The following is a 22242-nucleotide window of genomic DNA, read 5'->3' on the forward strand; positions in this document are numbered from 1 at the left end:
CCTCTTGATGAAAGTGAAAGAGGAGAGTGAAAAAGTTGGCTTAAAGCTCAGCATTCAGAAAACTAAGATCATGGCATCTGGTCCCATTACTTCATGGGAAATAGATGGGGAAACGTTGGAAACAGTGTCAGACTTTATTTTTTTGAGCTCCAAAATCACTACAGATGGTGATTGCGATCTGTAGTGATTTTGAAATTAAAAGATGCTTACTCCTTGGAAGGAAAGTTATGACCAACCTAGATAGTATATTGAAAAGCAGAGAGATTACCTTGCCAACAAAGGTCCGTCTAGTCAAGGCTATGGTTTTTCCAGTGGTCTTGTATGGATGTGAGAGTTGGACTGTGAAGAAAGCTGAGTGCCAAAGAATTGATGCTTTTGAACTGTGGTGTTGGAGAAGACTCTTGAGAGTCCCTTGGACTGCAAGGAGATCCAACCAGTCCATCCTAAAGGAGATCAGCCCTGGGTGTTCTTTGGAAGGACTGATGCTGAGGCTGAAACTCTAATACTTTGGCCACCTGATGTGAAGAGCTGATGTGAAGAGCTGACTCATTGGAAAATACCCTGATGCTGGGAATGATTGAAGGCGGGAAGAGAACGGGACAACAAAGGATGATATGGTTCGATGGCTTCACCAACTCGATGGGCATGAGTTTGAAATGAAAGACTGTAAATTAAAGTCATTCCTCATCAGAATGTTGAGGAATTTCATCATTTCAGTCTATTTCACTGTGGACTTACAGATTTGTATGGATTATAATACCTTTGTTGTGGTGCTCAAATTGTTCACAGTTAGCCATTGGGAGCCCTTTAAGATGGCTCCATGTCCTTCTTATAGGTCTCCACTATTCTTTTAATACTTCCTCACTACCTGATACTGGTCAGTTGAGGGCCTCCCTTAGCTCCTAGAGGCTTCTTGCTCATCCTTGCATATGTGCCCCTAGGTGATGGTTTGAGTCCTTTTCATACTTAGAATCTCTTTTGACTTTCCCTTCTGCTGCATTTCTCTTGCTTTCTCTTCTACATCTCCCACTGGCTATCCTGCCCTTCCTTGGTTTTTAAGGGCTCATTTGATTACACTGGGCCCATCCTCATATCCAGATAATGTACCTATTTTAAGTTCAGCTGATCAGTACTTTAATTCAATCTGCCAGGTGTCTTCAGAACAGTTGCTAGATTAGTGTTTGGTTGAATAACCAGGAGAGGGGGAACTTGGGAAACATCTTTCAAATTCTGCTTACCACAGCAGGATAATCCCAGGTTCTTATAGAATGTTGTTCTTTCTCTCATTTTTTATTCCTTTTCTTAGGTTCTTAATCATTTGGAATCTTTGTGTCCTAATCCTTATTTGCTGGTTCTATTTTCTAAGGTTCTTAGAAGACAGTCAAATTTTAATGTTTATATATGCTAACTTGTGAGAAAGAGGATTGTTCTTCCCTTGTTTTCTAATTTTGTTTTGCAAGCTCATTTTCTATTCTGAGTTGAGGATGTATCCCTTCAGAGAGTGACAAGACTGCCTAACCCCTTCTTATGTTAATTTAATGTTTGGGATTTACCAGACCAGGAACATGGTGTAAATTCAAACCCCCAAACCTATTTGAAGACAAGGCTGTCAACCTATTTGAATCTCAAGGCAGATTTTCCATCCTTTATTCAAAGCTGAGATCAAATTGGATAAACTTTTTTCTCCCTCTGTATGCTGTGATTTTGGGGTTTTGTGTTTTGTGAGAGTCTTTTGGGGGTGGAGTTGGGAAAGAATAGCTTAACTTTCCCCTCAAAGTCTAGCCCTTGTAAAGTCTAAACTATATAAACAAGGTCTTACCAATTTCAGCTTTTCCTCCATTGGAGACTCAAGGTTTATCTCTTTCCTTGTGAGCATTAAAGCCAAGCTCCTAGGTTTCGGACAGAGGCTGCTGTAGGGCAGCTATTAAAGCTTTTCCTCTTCATTTTGGCCCCTAAGGTTTTTTTCTTTCTTTAGGCTCAACTATTCATTTTTAGGTAATTTTAATCAGAAAGATTTTTACATTGCCTGATCTCCCTCATTGACAGAAACAAATTCCCCCATTGATTGATTGATTTTTGTTTTTTTAACCCAGTTCATACTGGCTTCTTTCTGCAACTACTACTACACTTAGGTCGGAAATAGCTTTCACATTGCCAAGTTCAGATGGGTATTTTCACTTTTCTTTTTTCATGATCATCTTACATCACTTCCCCTTCTCTTCTTCTTGCCTTAGCTTGGTTGTCCTACTGTTTGGACCATTTGTTTTTAGTTTTCTTGTGGCTTCCCTTTCATCCTGATTTGGTGTTGAAATTCCTTGAGGCTCAGTCGTGAGCCTCTGGTTCACTCATTCCATAATTCTCACCAGATTTAAGATAAATAAAATCTTTGGCCTCAAGTATTGCAGTGATTAAAGTTAGCTCCCTGATTCCACTCTTCTGTTGTCTGTTTTAAAAAAAATCATTTTTGACTCTGTCGAGTCTTTGTTGCTTTGTGTGGGCTTTCTCTCGCAGTGAATGGGGGCTGCTTTTTGTTGTGGTGTGCAGGCTGTTCGTTGCAGTGGCCTTTCTTGCTTCGGAGCCCGAGCTCTAGGCACACAGGCTTCCGTGGTTGCAGCATGTGGGCTCAGTGATTGTGTACACGGACTTAGTTTGTCCACAGCACTTGGAATTCTTGGACCAGGCTTTGAACCGATGTGCCCTGCATTGGCAAGTGGATTTTTATCCACTGTGCCACTGGGCAAGTCCCCTTCTATTGTCTTTTAAGGCATTCGCATTATATTCAAAGTGATCTTTAAAAAATACTATTCTGATCTTGTTACTCTCTAGGTTAAAATGCTTTAATAGTTTTCCATTACTGTGATTTTGGCAAGTCGTTTATTGCCTGCAGAGTTATACCTGAACTTGTTCTTGGGCTGGATTCTAGCTTCATTTTTGAGTATTTTGTTTCTTTGCTTATTATACCGCACAGAGAATTAGTAGAAAAACCTCATCCAAAACCTTTGGGAGGAGAGAAACAGTAGTTTCCAGGGCCAGGTGAACAAGAACCTAATAGACTACTAGTAGTATTAGACTAACTTAGGTCTGACCATTCTCTGCCGTGGTGGGCATGTGTTAAAGGTGTAAGTTCCCCGCAGAAACGCTCCACATCAGGTTAGATCACATATTCATCCCTGGCCAGGAGTATATCCCTAATGGAAAATAGGGTGCTGTTTGAAAAAGAAATGGGAATGAATTCTCGGCAAGTAAAAATAGAGACCACCCCTAAGGATTTCTGCTCTTTACTGCTGATCCTTTTTTTTTTTTTTTTTTTCCTTTTTGTACTGTGAATCTTAATTAAGTTACCCTTCATATTCTGTCGTAGCACATTCTACTTTTTCATCATAGCACTAATAGTTGTGTGATTATTTAATGTGTGGATCTGTCACTGTAAGCTCCATGAGTGCAAGGATAGTATCTGTTTTCTTTTTTTGTAGTGTGTTTAGCAGCACATATTGCATCTGATCATATAAGGCACATAAATATTTGTGGAATATTGTAAAATCAGGTCAATTCTGCAATATTCAATTGATATCAAAATGATATAAAACATTTTGAAATATAATGAAACCCAAAAATGTGTATGGTAAGTTAATAAAAGGATTAAAATTCTCTATCCAGTATATAGGCAGCTGTATACAGCACAACTGTAAGCTATGTACTGAAAAGTTTGAAAATATATAATAATATTTAAATATATAAATTAATATTATATTAAATATAGAAAGTACATAATTATATTAAATATATAAATTAATATTTTAATGTTAAATATATTGTTTATCGGAGAAGGCAATGGCACCCCACTCCAGTACTCTTGCCTGGAAAATCCCATGGATGGAGGAACCTGGTAGGCTGCAGTCCATGGGGTCGCTAAGAGTCGGACACTACTGAGTGACTTCACTTTCACTTTCCACTTTCATGCATTGGAGAAGGAAATGGAACCCACTCCAGTGTTCTTGCCTGGAGAATCCCAGGGACAGGGGAGCCTGGTGGGCTGCCATCTATGGGGTCGCACAGAGTTGGACACGACTGAAGCAACTTAGGAGGAGGAGGAGGATATTGTTTATATTTCATTATAATATGTTATATATTATAGTGTATTGTATTATATGCATTAATTATATATAATTATATTAAATATATAAATTAATGTTTTTTACAAATATATTTAAAAGTTTCTTTTCCTGCTTTCACATTTATTTAAAATTATTAACAATGAGTATGTGTTGTCTTTTGAACAAGCTTTTCTCCTTCACTCTTTGTTCAGTTAACTATGTACCTAACCTTTAGGTCTTGGTGTATCATTTTTTCTGCTTCTTAATTTTTCACTTTGATGGCACCCTTTTCTCTTCCATCAGAGCACTTGGCACAGCTTATAGTCATGTGTTTGTTTTAATGTCTGCCTCCCTGGTTAGTTTGTATATTCCTGGAGAGCAGAGATCTTTTCTGTCGTGTTCCCTACTTTATTCCCTGCTCCTAGCATAGTGGCTATATTTTAGCACATACGAAATAAATATTTCTTGGATGGATAAACGAATCAGTATGTTACTGCCACTCTCTTTGTCATTCTGCATCTTTGTTTCTTATTCTATCTTGAACAGGTGAATTTCAGGGTATTTTCCTAGAGTTTGTGCATTGCAGGATTCAGGTCTATTTAGTTTGATGAATGTCACCTTGATTTGGATTAAAATAGCATATAGCTTGTAAAAGATGGAAATAGAGTGAAGTTAAACAGAAAACAAGTACAGAACAATCTAAAGAGGATCATTTGCTTTCGGAAAAAAAGATTTAGAGGTCTTAGTGATAATGCTGAACCATAATACCTGATGTATGAGAGAGTTGAGGTAAGCAAGTGAGCTTCATTTTCAAAAAACACTCAGAATTCCATGCTTTCCTGATTTGATAAGAAAGGAAAATTTTGATTTGTTCCATTTTATTGCAATAACCTGAACACTAGTTTCAAAGTGTGATTGCTGCCTATTTAGCTGTGCAGTTTCCCATTTAAGTACATGCTAATGCAGTATGAAAATAGACTTAAGTTTAGAGATTGAAGATCCTCAAACACCACAGTTTTGCTTTTTGGTATTATACTTTCATGATATACCATTGCAGTGATAATGGTATTTGTAGTTTTCAAAGTGTAGTGGGGACATTTGGGGCTTCCATGGTGGCTCAGTGGTAAAGAATCTGCCTGCCAATGCAAGAGGCATGGTTTTAATCCCTGGGATAGGAAGATCCCCTGGAGAAGGAAATGGCAACCCACTCCAGGATTCTTGCTTGGGAAAGCCCATGGAGGAGCTTGGTGGGCTACAATCCAAGGAGTTCTAAGAGTCAGATACAATTTAGCAACTAAGCAACAACAACAGGGACTTTAGAGGACCTGACAATTAAAATACAGTACTTTCCTGACTTAACTGTGCTTTAGGCATTGTTAGAGACTTTACATGGATATTCTAAAATAAAAACCTTTAAGGTAGCTATTATCTTGGTTTTATAGCAAAGAACATTATAGAGGCTCAGAAAGTTGAGATCACATGCTTGGGAGAGCCTGTACTTTTGTCTCAGGTGAAAACTTGTGCTCTTGTGATTTCAGCCTTCTGCCTCCAGCTCACTTTTGTCTTTTAGATGTGGTAACTGGAGATTCCATGTATATTATGCTTTATGATAATTTAAAAAAGCACTCTACCTTTTAAGGTATTTTTACCCTAAAACTTAAATTTTGAGTTCAAGTACTTCTCTCTGGAACTCTTCTACCCCACTCTGTTCCTCTGTACTTTTTCATCTCCTATGACCTTCTGGTACTTAGTGTTTCCCTCCTGTATCTAGTGGCTTATGAGTACTTACTAGCTCTGCTGTGAGACTGGGTTCTTGCAAGGAAGAATTCCTTTGTGCTCTTTGCTGTCTTCAGTGCCTTTTCAAATAATTAGTACCTCAATATTTGTTGAATGTTAAAACTACCCTTTAAATGGTAATGTTCCCTAGGTCCTGTCTTTAATCTTCTTCTCTTGATCACACTGAGAACTTCTTTGGGTGATCTCATTTTTCCATTCCTTGCCTTTGACCAGTGTCCATATCACAGTTGTTATAATCAGTTACTTAACGAAGCCAAGTAGGTGACATAAATGAATGAGGATACATTATCAGTGTGAACAGAACTTCAGGTTTTTTAGAAGAAAATAGAAATCTAGGCTTTTTAATGTGAAGTTTCTGTGTGTCTTAATATGAACTATAGTTAGCAGGCCAGCAGAAAGCCTTTTTGAGTTTTCATGTTTATTCTATCTTTGTCATCCTTCTGACTCCTGTATCTCTAGACCTGACATCCTTCTGACATCCTTGTATCTCTAGACCTGATTTTTCTGCTAAGCTTCAGACTCCCTACATTATCTTCTAGACCATCTAGGCCTTCTGTGTCCCGTAGGCATCTCAAAGACTGTGATGTTCAACCTGAACCTCAAACATGTATTTAGGAAGTGGTTTCAGTTGTAAAGTCCGATGGCTGTATGAATTTGACTCTTGGTTCCACCATCTACTAGGTCACTAAACAGGTTAGTTCAGTTCCTTAAACTTGTTTGCTCATATGTAAAATGGGAGTAATAGTACTTCATTGGTCTGTTGTGCTAGCACAGTGACCTACACGTAGTAACAAGTGCTGGGTGCTCTCAGTTGCTGTTCCTGCTTCAGTGAATGCTGTTTACCACTCTCACACCCACTTGAGTTCAGTTCAGTCGCTCAGTCATGTCCGACTCTTTGCGACACCATGAACCGCAGCATGCCAAGCCTCCCTGTCCATCACCAACTCCCGGGGTCCACCCAAACCCATGTCCATTGAGTCGGTGATGCCATCTAACCATCTCATCGTCTGTCATCCCCTTCTCCTCCTGCCCTCAGTCTTTCCCAGCGTCAGGGTCTTTTCCAGCATCAGGGTCTTTTCCAGTAAGTCAGCTCTCCGCAACAGGTGGCCAAAGTATTGGACTTTCAGCTTCAACATCAGTCCTTCCAATGAACACCCAGGACTGATCTCCTGGGTGACTGGAGATGGACTGGTTGTATCTCCTTGCAGTCCATGGGACTGTCTTCTCCAACACCACAGTTCAAAAGCATCAATTCTTCAGCGCTCAGCTTTCTTCGTAGTCCAACTCTCACATCTATACATGACCACTGGAAAAACCATAACCTTGACTAGATGGACCTTTGTTGGCAAAGTAGTGTCTCTGCTTTTGAATATCCTGTGTAGGTTGGTCATAACTTTCCTCCTAAGGAGTAAGCGTCTTTTAATTTCATGGCTGCAATCATCATCTGCAGTAATTTTGGAGCCCAGAAAAATAAAGTCAACCACTGTTTACACTGTTTCCCCATCTATTTCCCATGATGGGACTGGGTGCTGTGATCTTAGTTTTCTGAATGTTGAGCTTTAAGCCAACTTTTTCACTCTCCTCTTTCACTTTCATCAAGAGGCTCTTTGGTTCTTCACTTTCTGCCATAGGGTGGTATCATCTCCATATCTGAGGTTATTGATATTTCTCCCAGCAATCTTGATTCCAGCTTGTGCTTCCTCCAGCCCAGCGTTTCTCATGATGTACTCTGCATATGTTAAATAAGCAGGGTGACAATATACAGCCTTGACGTACTCCTTTTCCTATTTGGAACCAATCTGTTGTTCCATGTCCAGTTCTAACTGTTGCTTCCTGACCTGCATACAGGTTTCTCAAGAGGCAGGTCAGGTATGCCCATCTCTTTCAGAATTTTCCAGTTTATTGTGATCCACTTACTGGTGCTTAAGAGTCATTCTTGACTGTTTTCTTTTATTCTTCAAATATAATTAGTTTCCAGTCCTGTGAATGTAATTTTTGTAATGTCTCTTTATTGCTGTTGCTTTAAGTTTTTAAAAAATAATATTTTTGCTCATCAATATTACTGTAGCAGCCCTTAACAGCTTTCTCAATCTCTTTTTAAACCTCTTTCCCAGGCTGTTCTCAGCATTGTGCCCGCGGTTTATGTTTTGCTGAAACACAAAATCTGGTCACACCAAACTTCTGCTTACAGTCCTTTAGTGGTTTCCTATTGTCTCTAAATTTCTAACACATTAATTTTTACTATTCTTGATTCCTGCTTATTTTTTAGCCTCATTTCTGCTTAGGCTGCATGGGTGGTACATATAAGCTCTTGGAATCTACTTGGCTCTTTGTGGCATGTTTCTTCCTCAGAATGCCCTTCTCCTCTGTCCTGCAGCTTTTTTAGGAATGGGCTCTAAAGGTACCCTTCTCACCCACAGTCTCTCCCTCCAGGTCTGGGTCAGATGCCCCTCTTTATGCACTCCCAGCCTCCCGAGGATGTGTCTGTCACAGTGCTCTTCACAGTCTTTTGTAATTGTCTCTTTTTTCCGCTAAGCTTCTTGAAGGCAGAGACCACATATCTTGAATGGCTTTGTATTTCTAGAGCTTAGAATAATGTCTGGTAAACAGTGAGCTCTCAGATGTTTGTGGAAATGAATGCATTTGTTGAGTGAATAAGTAATTATCTTTTTTTTTTTTTTTTCTGGAGAAATGGTAGATATAAAAAGGGTCTTAGGAGCCTTAGTTACAGCTGTAAGACCTTTAAAAATGTCCCAATTTTTTTTTAATTCCCCTTGTTTGAAGACTATAGGTACTTTTATATATATATTATGAATTAATAGTATTTGTATTTTTTAGACACAAAGTAAATTGTACTGTCATTATAGATAACTAGTTATTGCCTTTGAGGGCTGTATTTTCTCACTGTTTTTGTTTTTTGTTTTTAATACAGCCCTCTTAGATTCTTTTTTCCCCTGCTTTCTCCTCTGTGTTAGGATCTTATTACCTCCCAGCCTCCCAGGAGCCCTGGTTTATTACAAGATTTCTCAGTTTCTTTTGCTGTTGACTCCAAGGGCCAGATAATTCTTAGTTCTGAGGAGCTCTCCAGTTCATTGTGAGATGTTTAGCAACATCCCCTGGCAATTACCCCTAGAGGAGGAAATGCCTACCTTCTCCAGTACACTTGTCTAGAAAACTCCATGGACAGAGGAGCCTGGTGTGCTACAGTCCATGTGGTCACAAAGAGTCGTGACAGGACTGAATGACTGAGCCTGCACACACCATTGACCTACCAGATGCCAGTAGCCCCTCCTAGTTTTGACAACCAAAAATGTCTCCAGACACTGTCAAGTCTCTTGTGGAGCAAAATCACCCCTGATTGAGAGCCCACTGGTTTATAGGGATTCCTGTCTCTTAACCTTTATCCTTAAAGAGCCTCTCCTTGGACTCCTAGGCATCAGTGTAAGAACACGAGCTCCAGTCTTTTTAAAAGAAACCCACAGAGCACTTTTTAAGTAACTCTTTGTTTCCTCTTAACTTTTGTTCATGTTCTCTCTCTGTTCTCTTCCCATCCACTTTTCTAGACGGGATTGCTTCTGTTCTTTCTTTCTGGCTTTTACCCCTGTGGTGCCACTGAAAATGCTTTCAAGTCTTTATAGTCCTTTTCTGTGTTCTCTGAAGTGAATGCATCCAACACCTCGTATTCCATGTCCCTGGCCACCCTGACTCGTACTTAGATATCCCATCCAGTCAGTCATAAAGTCCTGTTTATTTTACCTCTCGAATGTCTACAGAACCCACCGGTACTCTTTATTCTCACGGAGGGGGTGTCCACCAGTGGCATCAAGCTTTTTGTTGTTCTTGGCATGTCTAGTCTTGTTCCCTTTATTTTCTGCATTGTAATCTGGATGTTCTTCCGAAGACAGAGTCTCCTACCATTTCAGACCTTCTCAGTTCATGAGCTCTGGCTCCTAACTCTCTGCATTTTTGAAAGGTTTACCAAGTGATTTTTATACAGTTTCTAATGTCTTCATTTTGCGGTTTAACAAACATGTCATTTCTTTTAGGAATTCCTAAAATCCTTATTATTATTCTTACAAAGCACCTCCTGAGGTGATTTCTGTCTCTTAACAAACCATCATTGATGTGTAAAAAATGACTTAGGTTCTTTAAAACACCTGCTTTATGAAAAGTCAGTTTTTATTCTTTTTTTTTTAAACCAATAAAATTATCATTGTGGGAAGGATCAGGAGCAAAGATGGGTACTCTAACATATTGATTAATATTGCGTGTCTGTGACAGATTTGACTGCTAAGTTATAAAATATTTTAATAAGACCTTTTTTTCCCTTATAGGTATTTATAACAGCAATGATGTAGCAGTATCATTTCCAAATGTAGTATCTGGCTCAGGATCGAGTACTCCTGTCTCCAGTTCTCATTTACCTCAGCAACCTTCTGGGCATTTACAGCAAGTGGGCGCTCTCTCCCCGTCAGCTGGGTCATCTGCACCCTCTGCTGTTGCTGCAACTCAGGTAAATTATTACAATGTTACAAAGTAATGTGGATCGTTTTGTCATTTTTAAACTGTTTTATTTTAAGAGAGAAATGAATAGGACTTCCTGTAGGAAGTTATAAAATGTCTCAACCTGTATTGACATGAGTGGAAATAATACTCATTTTTACTTGATATTCCTGAGAGCACAAACTGATGTTGGCACCAACTAATTCTTTTAGATTTCTGCATTTCTGATTTTGTCCTAATAATGTGAAATAGTAATTTGGGGGCAGCTTTTATTCTTTATTTTAAAACTAGGACTTACAAGTACAGTTCAGTTGCTCAGTCATGTTTGACTCTTTGCCACCCAGTGGACTTCAGCACACCAGGCTTTCCTGTCCATCACCAACTCCCAGGGCTTGCTCAAACTTGTGCCCATCAAGTCGGTGGTATTATCCAGCCATCTCCTCCTCTGTCGCTCCTTCTCCTCCTACCTTCAGTCTTTCCCAGTATTAGGGTCTTTTCCAGTGAATCAGTTCTTCCCATCAGGTTGCCAGAGTATTGGAGTTTCAGCTTCAGCATCAGTCCTTGCAATGAATATTCAGGACTGATTTCCTTTAGGATGGACTGGTTGGATCTCCTTGCAGTCCAAGAGACTTTCAAGAGTATTCTCCAACACCACAATTCAAAAGCATCAGTTTTTCGGCACTCAACTTTCTTTATAGTCCAACTCTCACATCCAATGACTACTGGAAAAACCATACCCTTGACTAGATGGACCTTTGTCTACAAAGTAATTGTCTCTTTTTTTTAACATGCTCTCTAGGTTGGTCATAGCTTTTCTTCCAAGGAGCAAGCATCTTTTAATTTCATGGCTTCAGTCACCATCTGCAGTGATATTGGAGCTGAGAAAATAAGTCTGTCACTGTTTCCATTGTTTGCCCATGTATTTACCATGAAGGGATGGGCCCAGATGCCATGTTCTTCCTTTTTTAATGTTGAGTTTCAAGCAAGCTTTTTCACTCTCCTCTTTCACTTTCATCAAGAGGCTCTTTAGTTCTTCGCTTTCTGCCATAAGGGTGGTGTCATCTGCATATATGAGGTTATTGATATTTTTCCCTGCCATCTTGATTCCAGCTGTGCTTCATCCAGCCCAGCATTTCACATGATGTACTCTGAATATATATTAAATAAGCAGGGTGACAGTATACAGCCTTGACATACTTCTTTCCCAATTTCAAACCAGTCCATTGTTCCATGTCTGGCTCTAACTGTTGGTTCTTGACCTGCATACAGATTTCTCAGGAGACAAGTGGTCTGGTATTCCCATCTCTTTAAGAATTTTTCACAGTTTGTTATGATGCACACAGTCAAAGGCTTTGGTGTACTCAGTAAAGCAGAAGTAGATGTTTTTCTGGAACTCTCGCTTTTTTGATGATCCAGTGGATGTTGGCAATTTTATCTCTGGTTCCTCTCCCTTTTCTAAATCCAGCTTGAACATCTGGAAGTTCACTGTTCATGTACTGTTGAAGCCTGGCGAAGCCTGGCTTGGAGAATTTTGAAAGTAATGCTAGCATTATTTTGCTAGCGTGTGAGATGAGTACAGTTGTGCGGTAGTTTAAGCACTCTTTGGCATTGCCTTTCTTTGGGATTGGAATGAAAACTGACCTTTTCCAGTCCTGTGGCCCCTGCTGCATTTTCCAGATTTGCTGGCATATTGAGTGTAGCACTTTGACAACATCATCATTTAGGATTTGAAATAGCTCAACTGGAATTCAGTCACCTCCACTAGCTTTGTTCATAGTGGTCCTTCCTAAGGCCCGCTTGACTTCACATTCCAGGATGTCTGGCTCTAGGTGAGTGATCACACTATCATGGTTGTCTGGGTCATAAAGATCTTTTTTGCGTAGGTTTCTTCTGTTTTTTCTTACCACCTCTTCTTAATATCTTCTGCTTCTGTTAGGTCCATATTGTTTCTGTCCTTTATTGTGCCTGTCGTTGCATGAAATGTTCCCTTGGTGTCTCTAATTTTCCTGAAGAAATCTCTAGTCTTTCTCATTTTATTGTTTTCCTCTATTTCTTTGCATTGATCACTGAGGAAGGCTTTCTTATCTCTCTTGGCTATTCTTTGGAACTCTGTATTCAGATGTGTAGATCTTTCCTTTTCTCCTTTGCCTTTAGCTTTTCTTCTTTTCTCAGCTATTTGTAAGGCCTCCTCAGACAAAATTTTGCCTTTTTGCATTTCTTCTTCTTGGGGATGGGTCTTGATCACTGCTTCCCATACAGTGTTACGAACGTCCATCCATAGTTCTTCAGGCACTCTTAACAGATCTAATCCCTTGAATCTATTTGTCACTTCCACTGTGTAATCATAAAGGATTTGGTTTAGGTTATAGCTAAATGGTCTAGTGGTTTTCCCTACTCTCTTCAGTTTAAGTCTGAATTTGGCAATAAGGAGTTCATGATCTGAGCCACAGTCAGCTCCTGGCCTTATTTTTGCTGACTGTATAGAGCTTCTCCATCTTTGGCTGCAAAGAACATAATCAGTATGATTTCGGTATTGACCATCTGGTGATATCCATGTGTAGAGTTGTCTTTTGTGTTGTTGAAAGAGGGTGTTTGCTATGACTAGTGCGTTCTCTTGGCAAAATTGTGTTAGCCTCTGCCCTGCTTCACTTTGTACTCCCAACTGCCTGTTACTGCAGGTATCTCTCAACTTCCTAGTTTTGCATTCCAGTCCCCTATGATGAAAAGGACATGTTTTTTGGGTGTTAGTTCTAGAAGGTCTTGAGGTCTTCATTGAAGCCTTCAACTTCAGCTTCTTCAGCATTAATGGTTGGGACATAGACTTGGATTACTGTGATACTGAATGGTTTGCCTTGGAATGAAACAGATCATTCTGTCATATTTGAGACGGCACACAAGTACTGTATTTCGGACTTTTTTGTTGATTATGAGGGCTATTCCATTTCTTGTAAGGGATTTTTGCCCACAGTAGTAGATATAATGATCATCTGAGTTAAATTTGCCCATTCCAGTCCATTTTAGTTCACTGATTTCTACAGTGTCAATGTTGACTCTTGCCATCTCCTGCTTGACTGCTTCCAATTTGCCTTGATTCATGGACCTAACATCCCAGGTTCCTATCCAATATTGTTCTTTATGGCATTGGACTTGACATCCATCACCAGTCACATCCACAACTGGGCGTTGTTTTTGCTTTGGCTCCATCTCTTCATTCTTTCTGGAGTTATTTCTCCACTCTTCTTCAGTAGTAGCACATTGGTCACCTACCAACCTGGGGAATTCTTCTTTCAGTGTCCTATTTTTGCCTTCTCATACTGTTCATGGGGTTCCTAAGGCAAGAATGCTGAAGTGCTTTGCCATTCCCTTCTCCAGTGGACCACGTTTTGTCAGAAGTCTCCACTATGACCCGTCTGTTTTGGGTGGCCCTACATGGCATGGCTCATAGTTTCATTGAGTTAGACAAGGCTGTGTGGTCCATGTGATCAGTTTGGTTAGTTTTCTGTGATTGTGGTTTTGTTTTGTGTGCCCTCTGATGGATAAGGATAAGAAAGGATAAGAGGGTTAAGGACTTAAAAAGTATGAACCAATTTTGGACTTAGGTGGTTTAAAAAATTTCTTTTATAATTTTAAAATCACAGAAGTAATATATGAATATCTACAGTCTAATTTTTTTAAAAAGTGCAGAAGAATATAGGATTGAGAATGAATGATTCCTTTAAGTCCTTATATACTTACATGATTTCTTCCTAGTGGATAAGAAAGAATATTTATAAAATTATAAGCAGTGGTGACTATGTTGGTGATTTTGCATCTGTTTAACCTTTTTCTTCATTTTCTATCTAGAACTTGATAGGTGCCCTAGTCTACAGGAATGCTCTAAGACCTAGAGTCAAAGCAGAGAAATCATAGTCTTGAATTACATATATAGGACAGTAAATGGGCAAAGTTTCTCATGGGTATATGCTTGCACACGTGCACACACACACAGAGTCCACCCCTCATTCCCCATCCTCAACCTTCAGATTTCTTCAAAGGTGATAATTTAAACTTCCTATTTGTTTTATTTATTGACATTCTCTTATAATTTTATTTTTATTTTCACTTTACCCAAAGCCTCTAAAAGTCTCAATGTTTTGAGAAAATTCTAACAAAGACAAATGTCTAATTATAAGCAACTAGTTAAGTAGTTGTTTGTAAGTTGCTGTAAACTCATGCTTTATGTGCGTGTGCATAATTTACATTGTGTGGGCCTTTAGAGTATACCTAGGCTTTTCCAGCATATCCTGTAATCTGTACATCAAAGCATAGCATTGTTGTCTTTAAAGTATGTAACCGTGAAGTGCAAACAGTCACCTTTTAATTAGGTCAAGAATTGGAATAAACAGTAGTTCAGCATAGAAAAACAATGGCACGATTAGTGGTATTGTCTTTGACAATTTGGTGAACTTAACCTGAGCAAGGGGAGTTTGACTAGTTTAGGAGAGTTTTTCTCTAGCTGCTGTCACTAGCCTTGGTGAGGTAGACATAATCACAGGGATTTGGGGTTAGAGAGGGTGAAAGGATAAATGAGAGAATGGCCCTTATAAATAGCTTTATCTCTTTTAATTAAGTGTAACCATATGCTGTTGATAGCTTTATATCCTTGGAAAGAGTCTCACATGAACATTTTCAATGTGCATTTTTCTTTCCTTTCTTTATAAAAGTCTGTTTTAATTACTCTCTGGTTAATTCCAGGCTGAATTAAGCAAAAATCTCATTTCTTCCCATTCATTATGTTTGTGGTTTTGAGGGTTGGCATTAGGGAGATGGGTGGGGGAAGTGGTAGTGAAGAGAAATTTATAGCTAGAGGAAAAATTCCACTTCACATATGACTCAACTGAAGAACAAAGAAATCATAGTTGCAAGTAATCCAGGATTCAGTCCAATTAAAATCTTCACTGTTTATCCTCTTTCCCTGTTGCAGTAAGATGGGTAGCTTATAAATATGATCATCCAGTGAGACTCACATGCTACATGCTGAGACAGCTGCATCTATGTTTCTCTCCAGCAGTAAACGCTTTCCGCCTTCACGCCGGAGTGTATTTAGCCTGGCTTAGCTAGTGCTGCTCTGGCAACCATCAGTCTCCAGGCAACTGAGGCAGGTTGACCTCTGAGTTGAATTGAGTGCAAAACTACTTCAGTTTAGCTGCCTGAGACAATAGTATTGGTTTTGAATGTACAAAGTGTGAATTTTCTAGACAGTGTGCAAAGGAAAGGATTCAGAAATATTTAGAATAAATTGAATATTTAGATAGAACTCCTAAAATTGTGATGCACTTGGTAATTTAATCTTATTTTCAAAACAATACGTTTATTTCTGTTTATGTATAGGCCTTGCATGTTTTTAAATCATAAAATTCAGTGTGTTTAACCCCATTTTAGCCTTTTATTTAGAGTTTCTTTATAGGTAGTTTATTGAAAAGTGAAGAGTAGTGCTTACACACTTAAAGTGTGTAAATTAAAACTATTAATATGTAAAATATAATTGTAGAAGACTTGTTACACAGTTACTGAGAAAACCATCACAGCAGCCAGCAAATATTTTAAAGAAATAAAAATCAGAGAATAGAGGTGTTAAATTTGAACAGTGTTTTGACTCTCTTCCTTTCCCTCCCAAAAACTTTTATGAAAGTAGTCATTTTTAGTGATGGTCTTGGTGCCAGCAGGATAAAAATAAGGAGATCATTCTTGATCTTTCTGGCCTTGGTTTTAAGTAAGACAAGCAGGCCTCTTATTTGGTTTGTTTGATGTCTTAAGGATTGTTCCCAAGCAAGTGGTCGGGGATATATAATCAGAAAGAACTAATAGAAATTAAAAACTGAGACTAGATTTGTGCCTTTAATGGGGCAAAAAGGAGACACTTGTTAAAATTTTGGAAGAAAAAGTCTAATGCTTAGCAACCCTAATTTGAAGGGAAAAAAAAAAAAACTTTTAAAAATGTTTGATAACCTTGTTTCATATTGTTTGATGTTAAATCCTTTTATTTGATAAACTTGTTTTTAGGGTGATTATTCCTTCACAGATATCAGCAGTGTATTACATTATAGTTACTATTTTATAGTTTCTTAACATTATTGGAAGATAGAACTGCTGTCTGTGATGTTTTTAATGGTGGGTGCTCTGCTCTTGTTGTATCATCGGTGGAGATATAAATTAGTTTCTGTAGGTGTGCCATTAATTTTTCATTTTGCCTTTCAAATTCCACTATTTCCCAGTTCTACGTTCATTCTGTTTTGTCTTTGGGAGGAATGCAGGTGCTTTTGTTTGAAGGATTACTTTAGTAGAATTAAAGGCAGAATGTAATGAAAATAATTGTATTCTAACATCTTGCATTCTGAGTTTTGCTTTTGGATACAGTCTTTGGGTAGATAATTACGGTTTCTTGTTTCCTCTATGTTGCTATTATACAAATGATACAGTTTAAAAGTAATTTAAATGAAGCAACTTTTAAGGTTTATTTATGTGATATTTAGTAAATGCAGATAAATTGAAGTATTTTAAAGGTATAACTTAGCAAATACTGTTTTGCAGATTTCTTTTAGACTTTTGCCTCAAGGACTGTAAGTTTGGTGTGTATGTGTGGTGTGGTTGTGTGTGTTGGGGAGTTACTGTCGATCTAATTCTGGTTTCCTTTCGGATATGTTTGGTAGGACACTTTGATTTTGTTTGGAAAATGCTTCAGTTTCCCAGGCAGATTCACCTGTCTTTGAAGGAGCTCTGACTTGATTGGTCAGATTAAAGTTTCATCTGTCTTAAACAATTGCAACATGACTTAAAATTTTACAGGAGTTATCTTTCTGAGCAGAAAAGGTTTTAAAAGTGCTTTCTAACATTTCTTACTATTGGATGATAAAGAGGTTAAGGGACATAGATGATGAGTCTCTGTCGAAAAAAGACGTCTGGAATTTTACTGTGTCTGTTTGTGTGACACAATGCAAAATAGCAGAAATTGGGTCAGAAATCCTAGGTTCCTGGGACATTACTACTACTAGTGTGGTGGTGGGTAGATCTTTTACATTTGTGGGTTTTAATTTTTTTACATATGAAATGGAATATTTTAAATACCTACTCTACCTGCAATACAGGTGTATTTTGAAGTTCAAATGAGAAAAGTACTTTGCAGACCATAAGTACTTTGGAATTCATAGTCACTACAGTGATGTTACAGTTGTTATAGGACATTTGAATTTCAGCTCTTATAGAAACAGCCTGATTGCCAGTGAGAAAATTGTACAGAAGCACTTCCTTTACTAAAAATAGTGTTAAACTTTTCTGTTAAAACTTACAATTTCATATTACTACAGATAGATGAATTTTAGTCATTTTACATACAGCTGTTGAATGAGATCTTTTCCTTTCTTAAATTATTTCAACAGCCTATTTAGGGACTTAATAATTTTCCCTCCAAAAGATAAGTGATATGTTGATTAGATATTAACCAATTAGAAACCTGCTTATAGTTGGTGGTTATTCTGTACAGTCCTGTTGTCCAATCATAAGTGTTCATTGATGGTTTAACTACAATTTAATCCTCCCACGACTTTGTAGAAACTCAATTGTGGGGCATTTCAGCATTAGCCTAAACAATGGTTTTGAATACGTTAAGCTCCTAACAATTAGGGAGCAGTTTGGGGCATTGAATAAAGTGGAATGATGCAATTGAACCTGACAGCTTTAACAGTCAGCCTACTCATGGGACCTGAAAGTTGTTCACACTTGGTTTCTTCTCTCATCACACGCAGAGCATTAAAGCCCAATGGTTGGTGGTAGCTGACACAGAATTGGGTCTGTTATCAGGGTACATTTTACAGTACAAAGTTAGAATTAAGTTAGAGAACATATGAAACTTTCCATTGTTCTCTAATTTTTCATAGAAACCTTTGTAGTCAAATTGTGTGTAAATTTTCATTAAAATATTTGAATTCTTACAGTATATTTGCAGTATTGCTGTGTTATTGCTATGTTATTATAAAATATATAGATTAAAATGTCATTGCATAATGAGATATTAATACTATTTAATTTTTCTCAGGGAAATGTTTTGTTCTTTGAAATATAACCATGTTCATATCAGAATATAATTGGCAATTTATATTCTCTAATGAAGTTAATGGAAAAGATGGAAGCCATAATAGCTTAGGAAAATAATTTTAAAAAAGCACAGTAAAATTTGAGTGCTTGCTGTGTGTCGTGCATTCTTCTCAGCCCTTCTATACATCAACTTAATTTCTCATAATATTCTTAGAAGGTAGTTACTATTTCATATCTCCATTTTTACAGATGGAGCTTAAAGACAGAGCTTTAGTGCCCCACCCAAGCAAGGTGCCGTAGGTTGGCTTATGGCAGATACAGTGATAATGAAGAGTTTTTCCCTGTAAGAGTGTACATGAAGTAGGAGATTTTAAAATAATACTGCTTAGTGAGCTGATGATATTTTGAAAGAATGCAATTTTAAATCAGGAATCAGAGTTGGAAAGTTTGAGGAGGAAGCTACTGTGTTTTAGAGCTTGTTTGCATCATTTGACTTTAATGTTTATTGACAGGTTAATTGTGCATTTTTAAAATATGCTTGCTGTGACCTCTTCCTATATGATTGAAGCATGAAGTTTCATATTCACCCCTAGATGATGTATTGCTATGATACTTTTCAAAGGTGAAATTTTGATAGGTACTACTCTTTCAAACCTAATTTTACTTCTTTATACTTTATCATTCTGCCTTTACCAACAGTGGGGAGGGGGGAAAAACTATCAATACCCACTTTTAAGTCTGATATTCAGTTAATTGAATAGATTTAGCCTGATTTTTTTTCCCCCTCCACAACTAACTCCTTTAGAATGAGCCAGGTGCCTAGGAATTTGATAGATTCACTTCACTCTAAAACTACAACCCTTTTAAAAACTTCTCTGTGGTCATAAGCAGACATTTGGAATATAAGAGGTGAACTATTAATAGGAAATTTCAAGCTGAAATGTAATTTTAATCTTGTTAATATTTTAATAGGGTATGTCAGTCTACTTAGGAAACACTAAATTTCTTTGATTTTGAGTTTAAATACTACCTTGGGTAGTGGCTTGCATGTCTTTCTAGATGCTTATCATAGTAGTCTAAATTTGCTAGGGTTATTCTCTTTCTCAGGTGAAAAAGTGAAAGTCACTTAGTCGTGTCTGCCCTTTTGCAACCATTCCCTTCTCCAGGGAATCTTCACGACCTAAGGGTTGAACCCAGGTCTCCTTGGATACCTAAGCATATTTTGCTTTAGTGTGACTTAGATTTAGCTCAGTAATTATTAGATTTACTTTACTTTGCTTTGGGTCCATTTTGTAAAATAATTATTACACTTACTAAGATTGTTACTAGGATCTTGGAATAGGTATAGTATAACATCTTGTGTGTAAGTGGTTCCTTCAGTTATTAATCTTGGGGAGGGAAAAAACCCAAGATCATATATTTGGAAGTGAATCTGGACTAACACCTCTTTTTACATTTTGAGTAGATTACTTCATTTCATCAAAATACTATAAAGCCAAGTAACAGGTTTTTTGCAATCATATTCTTTTTTGTTTTAGCTTTTTATTTTGAAATAATTTTAGGTGTATGGAAAAGTTGCAGGAACAGTGCAGAGTTCATGTGTATTATGGATACTTTCACTCAGCCTCCCCAGTGTTTTAACAGCTTATATTCTTTATAGTGCCAACAGGCTCAAGAACATACTTGCCCACAGTAGACATTCTGCTTTCCAGGGCAAGATAGAATTGAAATACCATAAGGTGTGTACTTACTTCCAAAAACAAATAGCACTTTCTTTTTTTTGGGTAATTGAAGTATAGTTGATTTACAGTGTTGAGTTAATTTCAGGTATACAGCAGAATGATTCATTTGTGGTGTGTGTGTATATAAACTTTTTCAGATTCTTTCCTCTTATAGGTTATTTCAAAATACTGAGTGAAGCCCCCTGTGCCACACAGTATGTCCTTGTTGGTAATCTATTTTATATCTAGTATATGTTAACTCTAGTTTATCCCTCTCCCCTCCCCCTTTCTCCTCTGGTAACCATAAATTTATTTCTATATGGGTATATCTCTGTTTTATATGTAAATTCATTTGTATCTTTTTTTTTTTTTTTGATTCCACATATAAGTGATATCCAGTTCCCTTGTGGCTCAGACAGTAAAGAATCTGTCTATAATACAGGGGACCCAGGTTTGATCCCTGGGTCCGAAAGATCCCCTGGAGAAGGCAGTGGTATCCACTCCAGTATACTTGCCTGGAGAATTCCATGGACATATGAACCTGGTGGGCTATAGTCCATGGGATCCCATAAAGTTGAACATGATTGAGCAGACTAACACATAAGCAATATCATAGAATATTTGTCTTTCTCTATCTAGCTTTATTTCACCTAGTATGGTAATCTCCAGATGCATCCATGTTTCTGCAAATGGCGTTATTTAATTCTTTTTTATGACTAAGTAGTAGTCCATTCATCTGTTGACAGACATTTACATTGCTTCCATTTCCTGGCTGTTGTAAATAGGGCCACTATGAACATTGGGGTGCATGTATCTTTTCAGATTATGGTTTTCTCCAGATGTATGCCCAGGAGTGGTATTGCTGAATCATATGACAGCTCTGTTTTTGGTTTTTAAAGGTCTGTACTTTCCTCCACGTGGCTGTACCAATTTATATTCCCCCATCAGTGTAGGTTGTCTCTTTTGCTTTTCCTTCTTTATTGCTACTAAAAGTTGTAGAATCTTTTGGCTAAAATGTTGGGAGTTTCTTTGCTCTAAGTTTCCTGCAGAGTTATCAACAGTTTCCAGCAGTAACCTTTGTAAATATCATTTCAGAAATGTTGGCCAATGTCAGACATTTGTAGAGTCTTTGCTAGCTCATGCTACCTGCGAAAATGACGGTAATGACTTGAATTTAATGTAGAGTGGTTTAGGTGCTCTCATATTCCACAAAACCCTAGATGGTAAAAATTGGTAATTTTCAATCTCTCTTGGAAATTCCTTATTTAGATAAATACAATAATTTTAAAAACTACCTGGTAATTTTTAAACAATCAGAAAATTGAGGGAAATTTGTCATTCAGGATAATGAATGTATTTCTAATTGTTTTTATTATTAATTTTACCTTTGCCTACCATCTTTATAAAATCCATACTTTCTTGCTTTGAAATTGTGCTAACGATGATTTATCCTCTTCCTGATGGTAGTCATTACGGAAATGAGTTATGCTGTGTTGCTTTGCATTTTGAGCCTTTAGTGTAGTGGGTGGAGTGTGTGATTGAAAAAGTATGATGATTTGGAGACTACATCAAGAAATTTGAAGCTAACAGGGATAAATATAAAGCCCTTGACAGAAGGAACCCTTCCTGAAAGAGAATAGCATCTTTGATTCTTATCAAGAGACTAAGGAAGCTTATAAAACTGATAATTGGAACTAGAAAAGCAGTTCAACTGGTGTAATAGTTGTGATTCAGCCAGTGGATGAGTGCACTAGCACGAGAGTCAAAAGGCTGGGGTGCAGGTGTGGCGACCCTTCCTGCCCATGCTCTCAGAGCCAGGCCCGGCCAGCACTCGGGAGTGTGCTCTTTCTTGCTCGTATTTTTCTCTCCTCTTGCTGTCAGCTGTTACTTCTTGCTGCCAACAAAATGTCTCAAGATATTACTTTTTCTTCCTCTTTCTAATTAATTTTCCACTTCTAATCTGTTATATGCTTAGTTGATCTTTTTAGAATTATGTCTAGAGTAAGAGTAAATTGGCTCTGCAAAGGGCATTTTTAAGTGTGAGGTGCCCAAGATTT

General features: G+C 37.8%; 1 protein-coding gene across 9 annotated transcripts in view; it reads left to right on the forward strand.

The window, feature by feature from the left end:
* MLLT10 (MLLT10 histone lysine methyltransferase DOT1L cofactor) overlaps nt 1-22242 on the forward strand; it is a 207443-nt gene that overhangs the window by 166523 nt on the left and 18678 nt on the right. For all 9 annotated transcript variants that reach the window (XR_003037741.2, XR_003037742.2, XM_025000949.2 and 6 more), the window contains one exon: nt 10226-10404. Coding sequence is in view for 7 of the 9 variants with exons in the window: in XM_025000949.2 (XP_024856717.1) it covers nt 10226-10404 (179 nt within the window). In the remaining 2 variants the exon portion in view is untranslated. The remainder of the gene's footprint in view (nt 1-10225; nt 10405-22242) is intronic.

This window comes from Bos taurus, chromosome 13, assembly GCF_002263795.3.
Source record: "Bos taurus isolate L1 Dominette 01449 registration number 42190680 breed Hereford chromosome 13, ARS-UCD2.0, whole genome shotgun sequence".
Lineage (NCBI taxonomy): Eukaryota > Metazoa > Chordata > Mammalia > Artiodactyla > Bovidae > Bos > Bos taurus.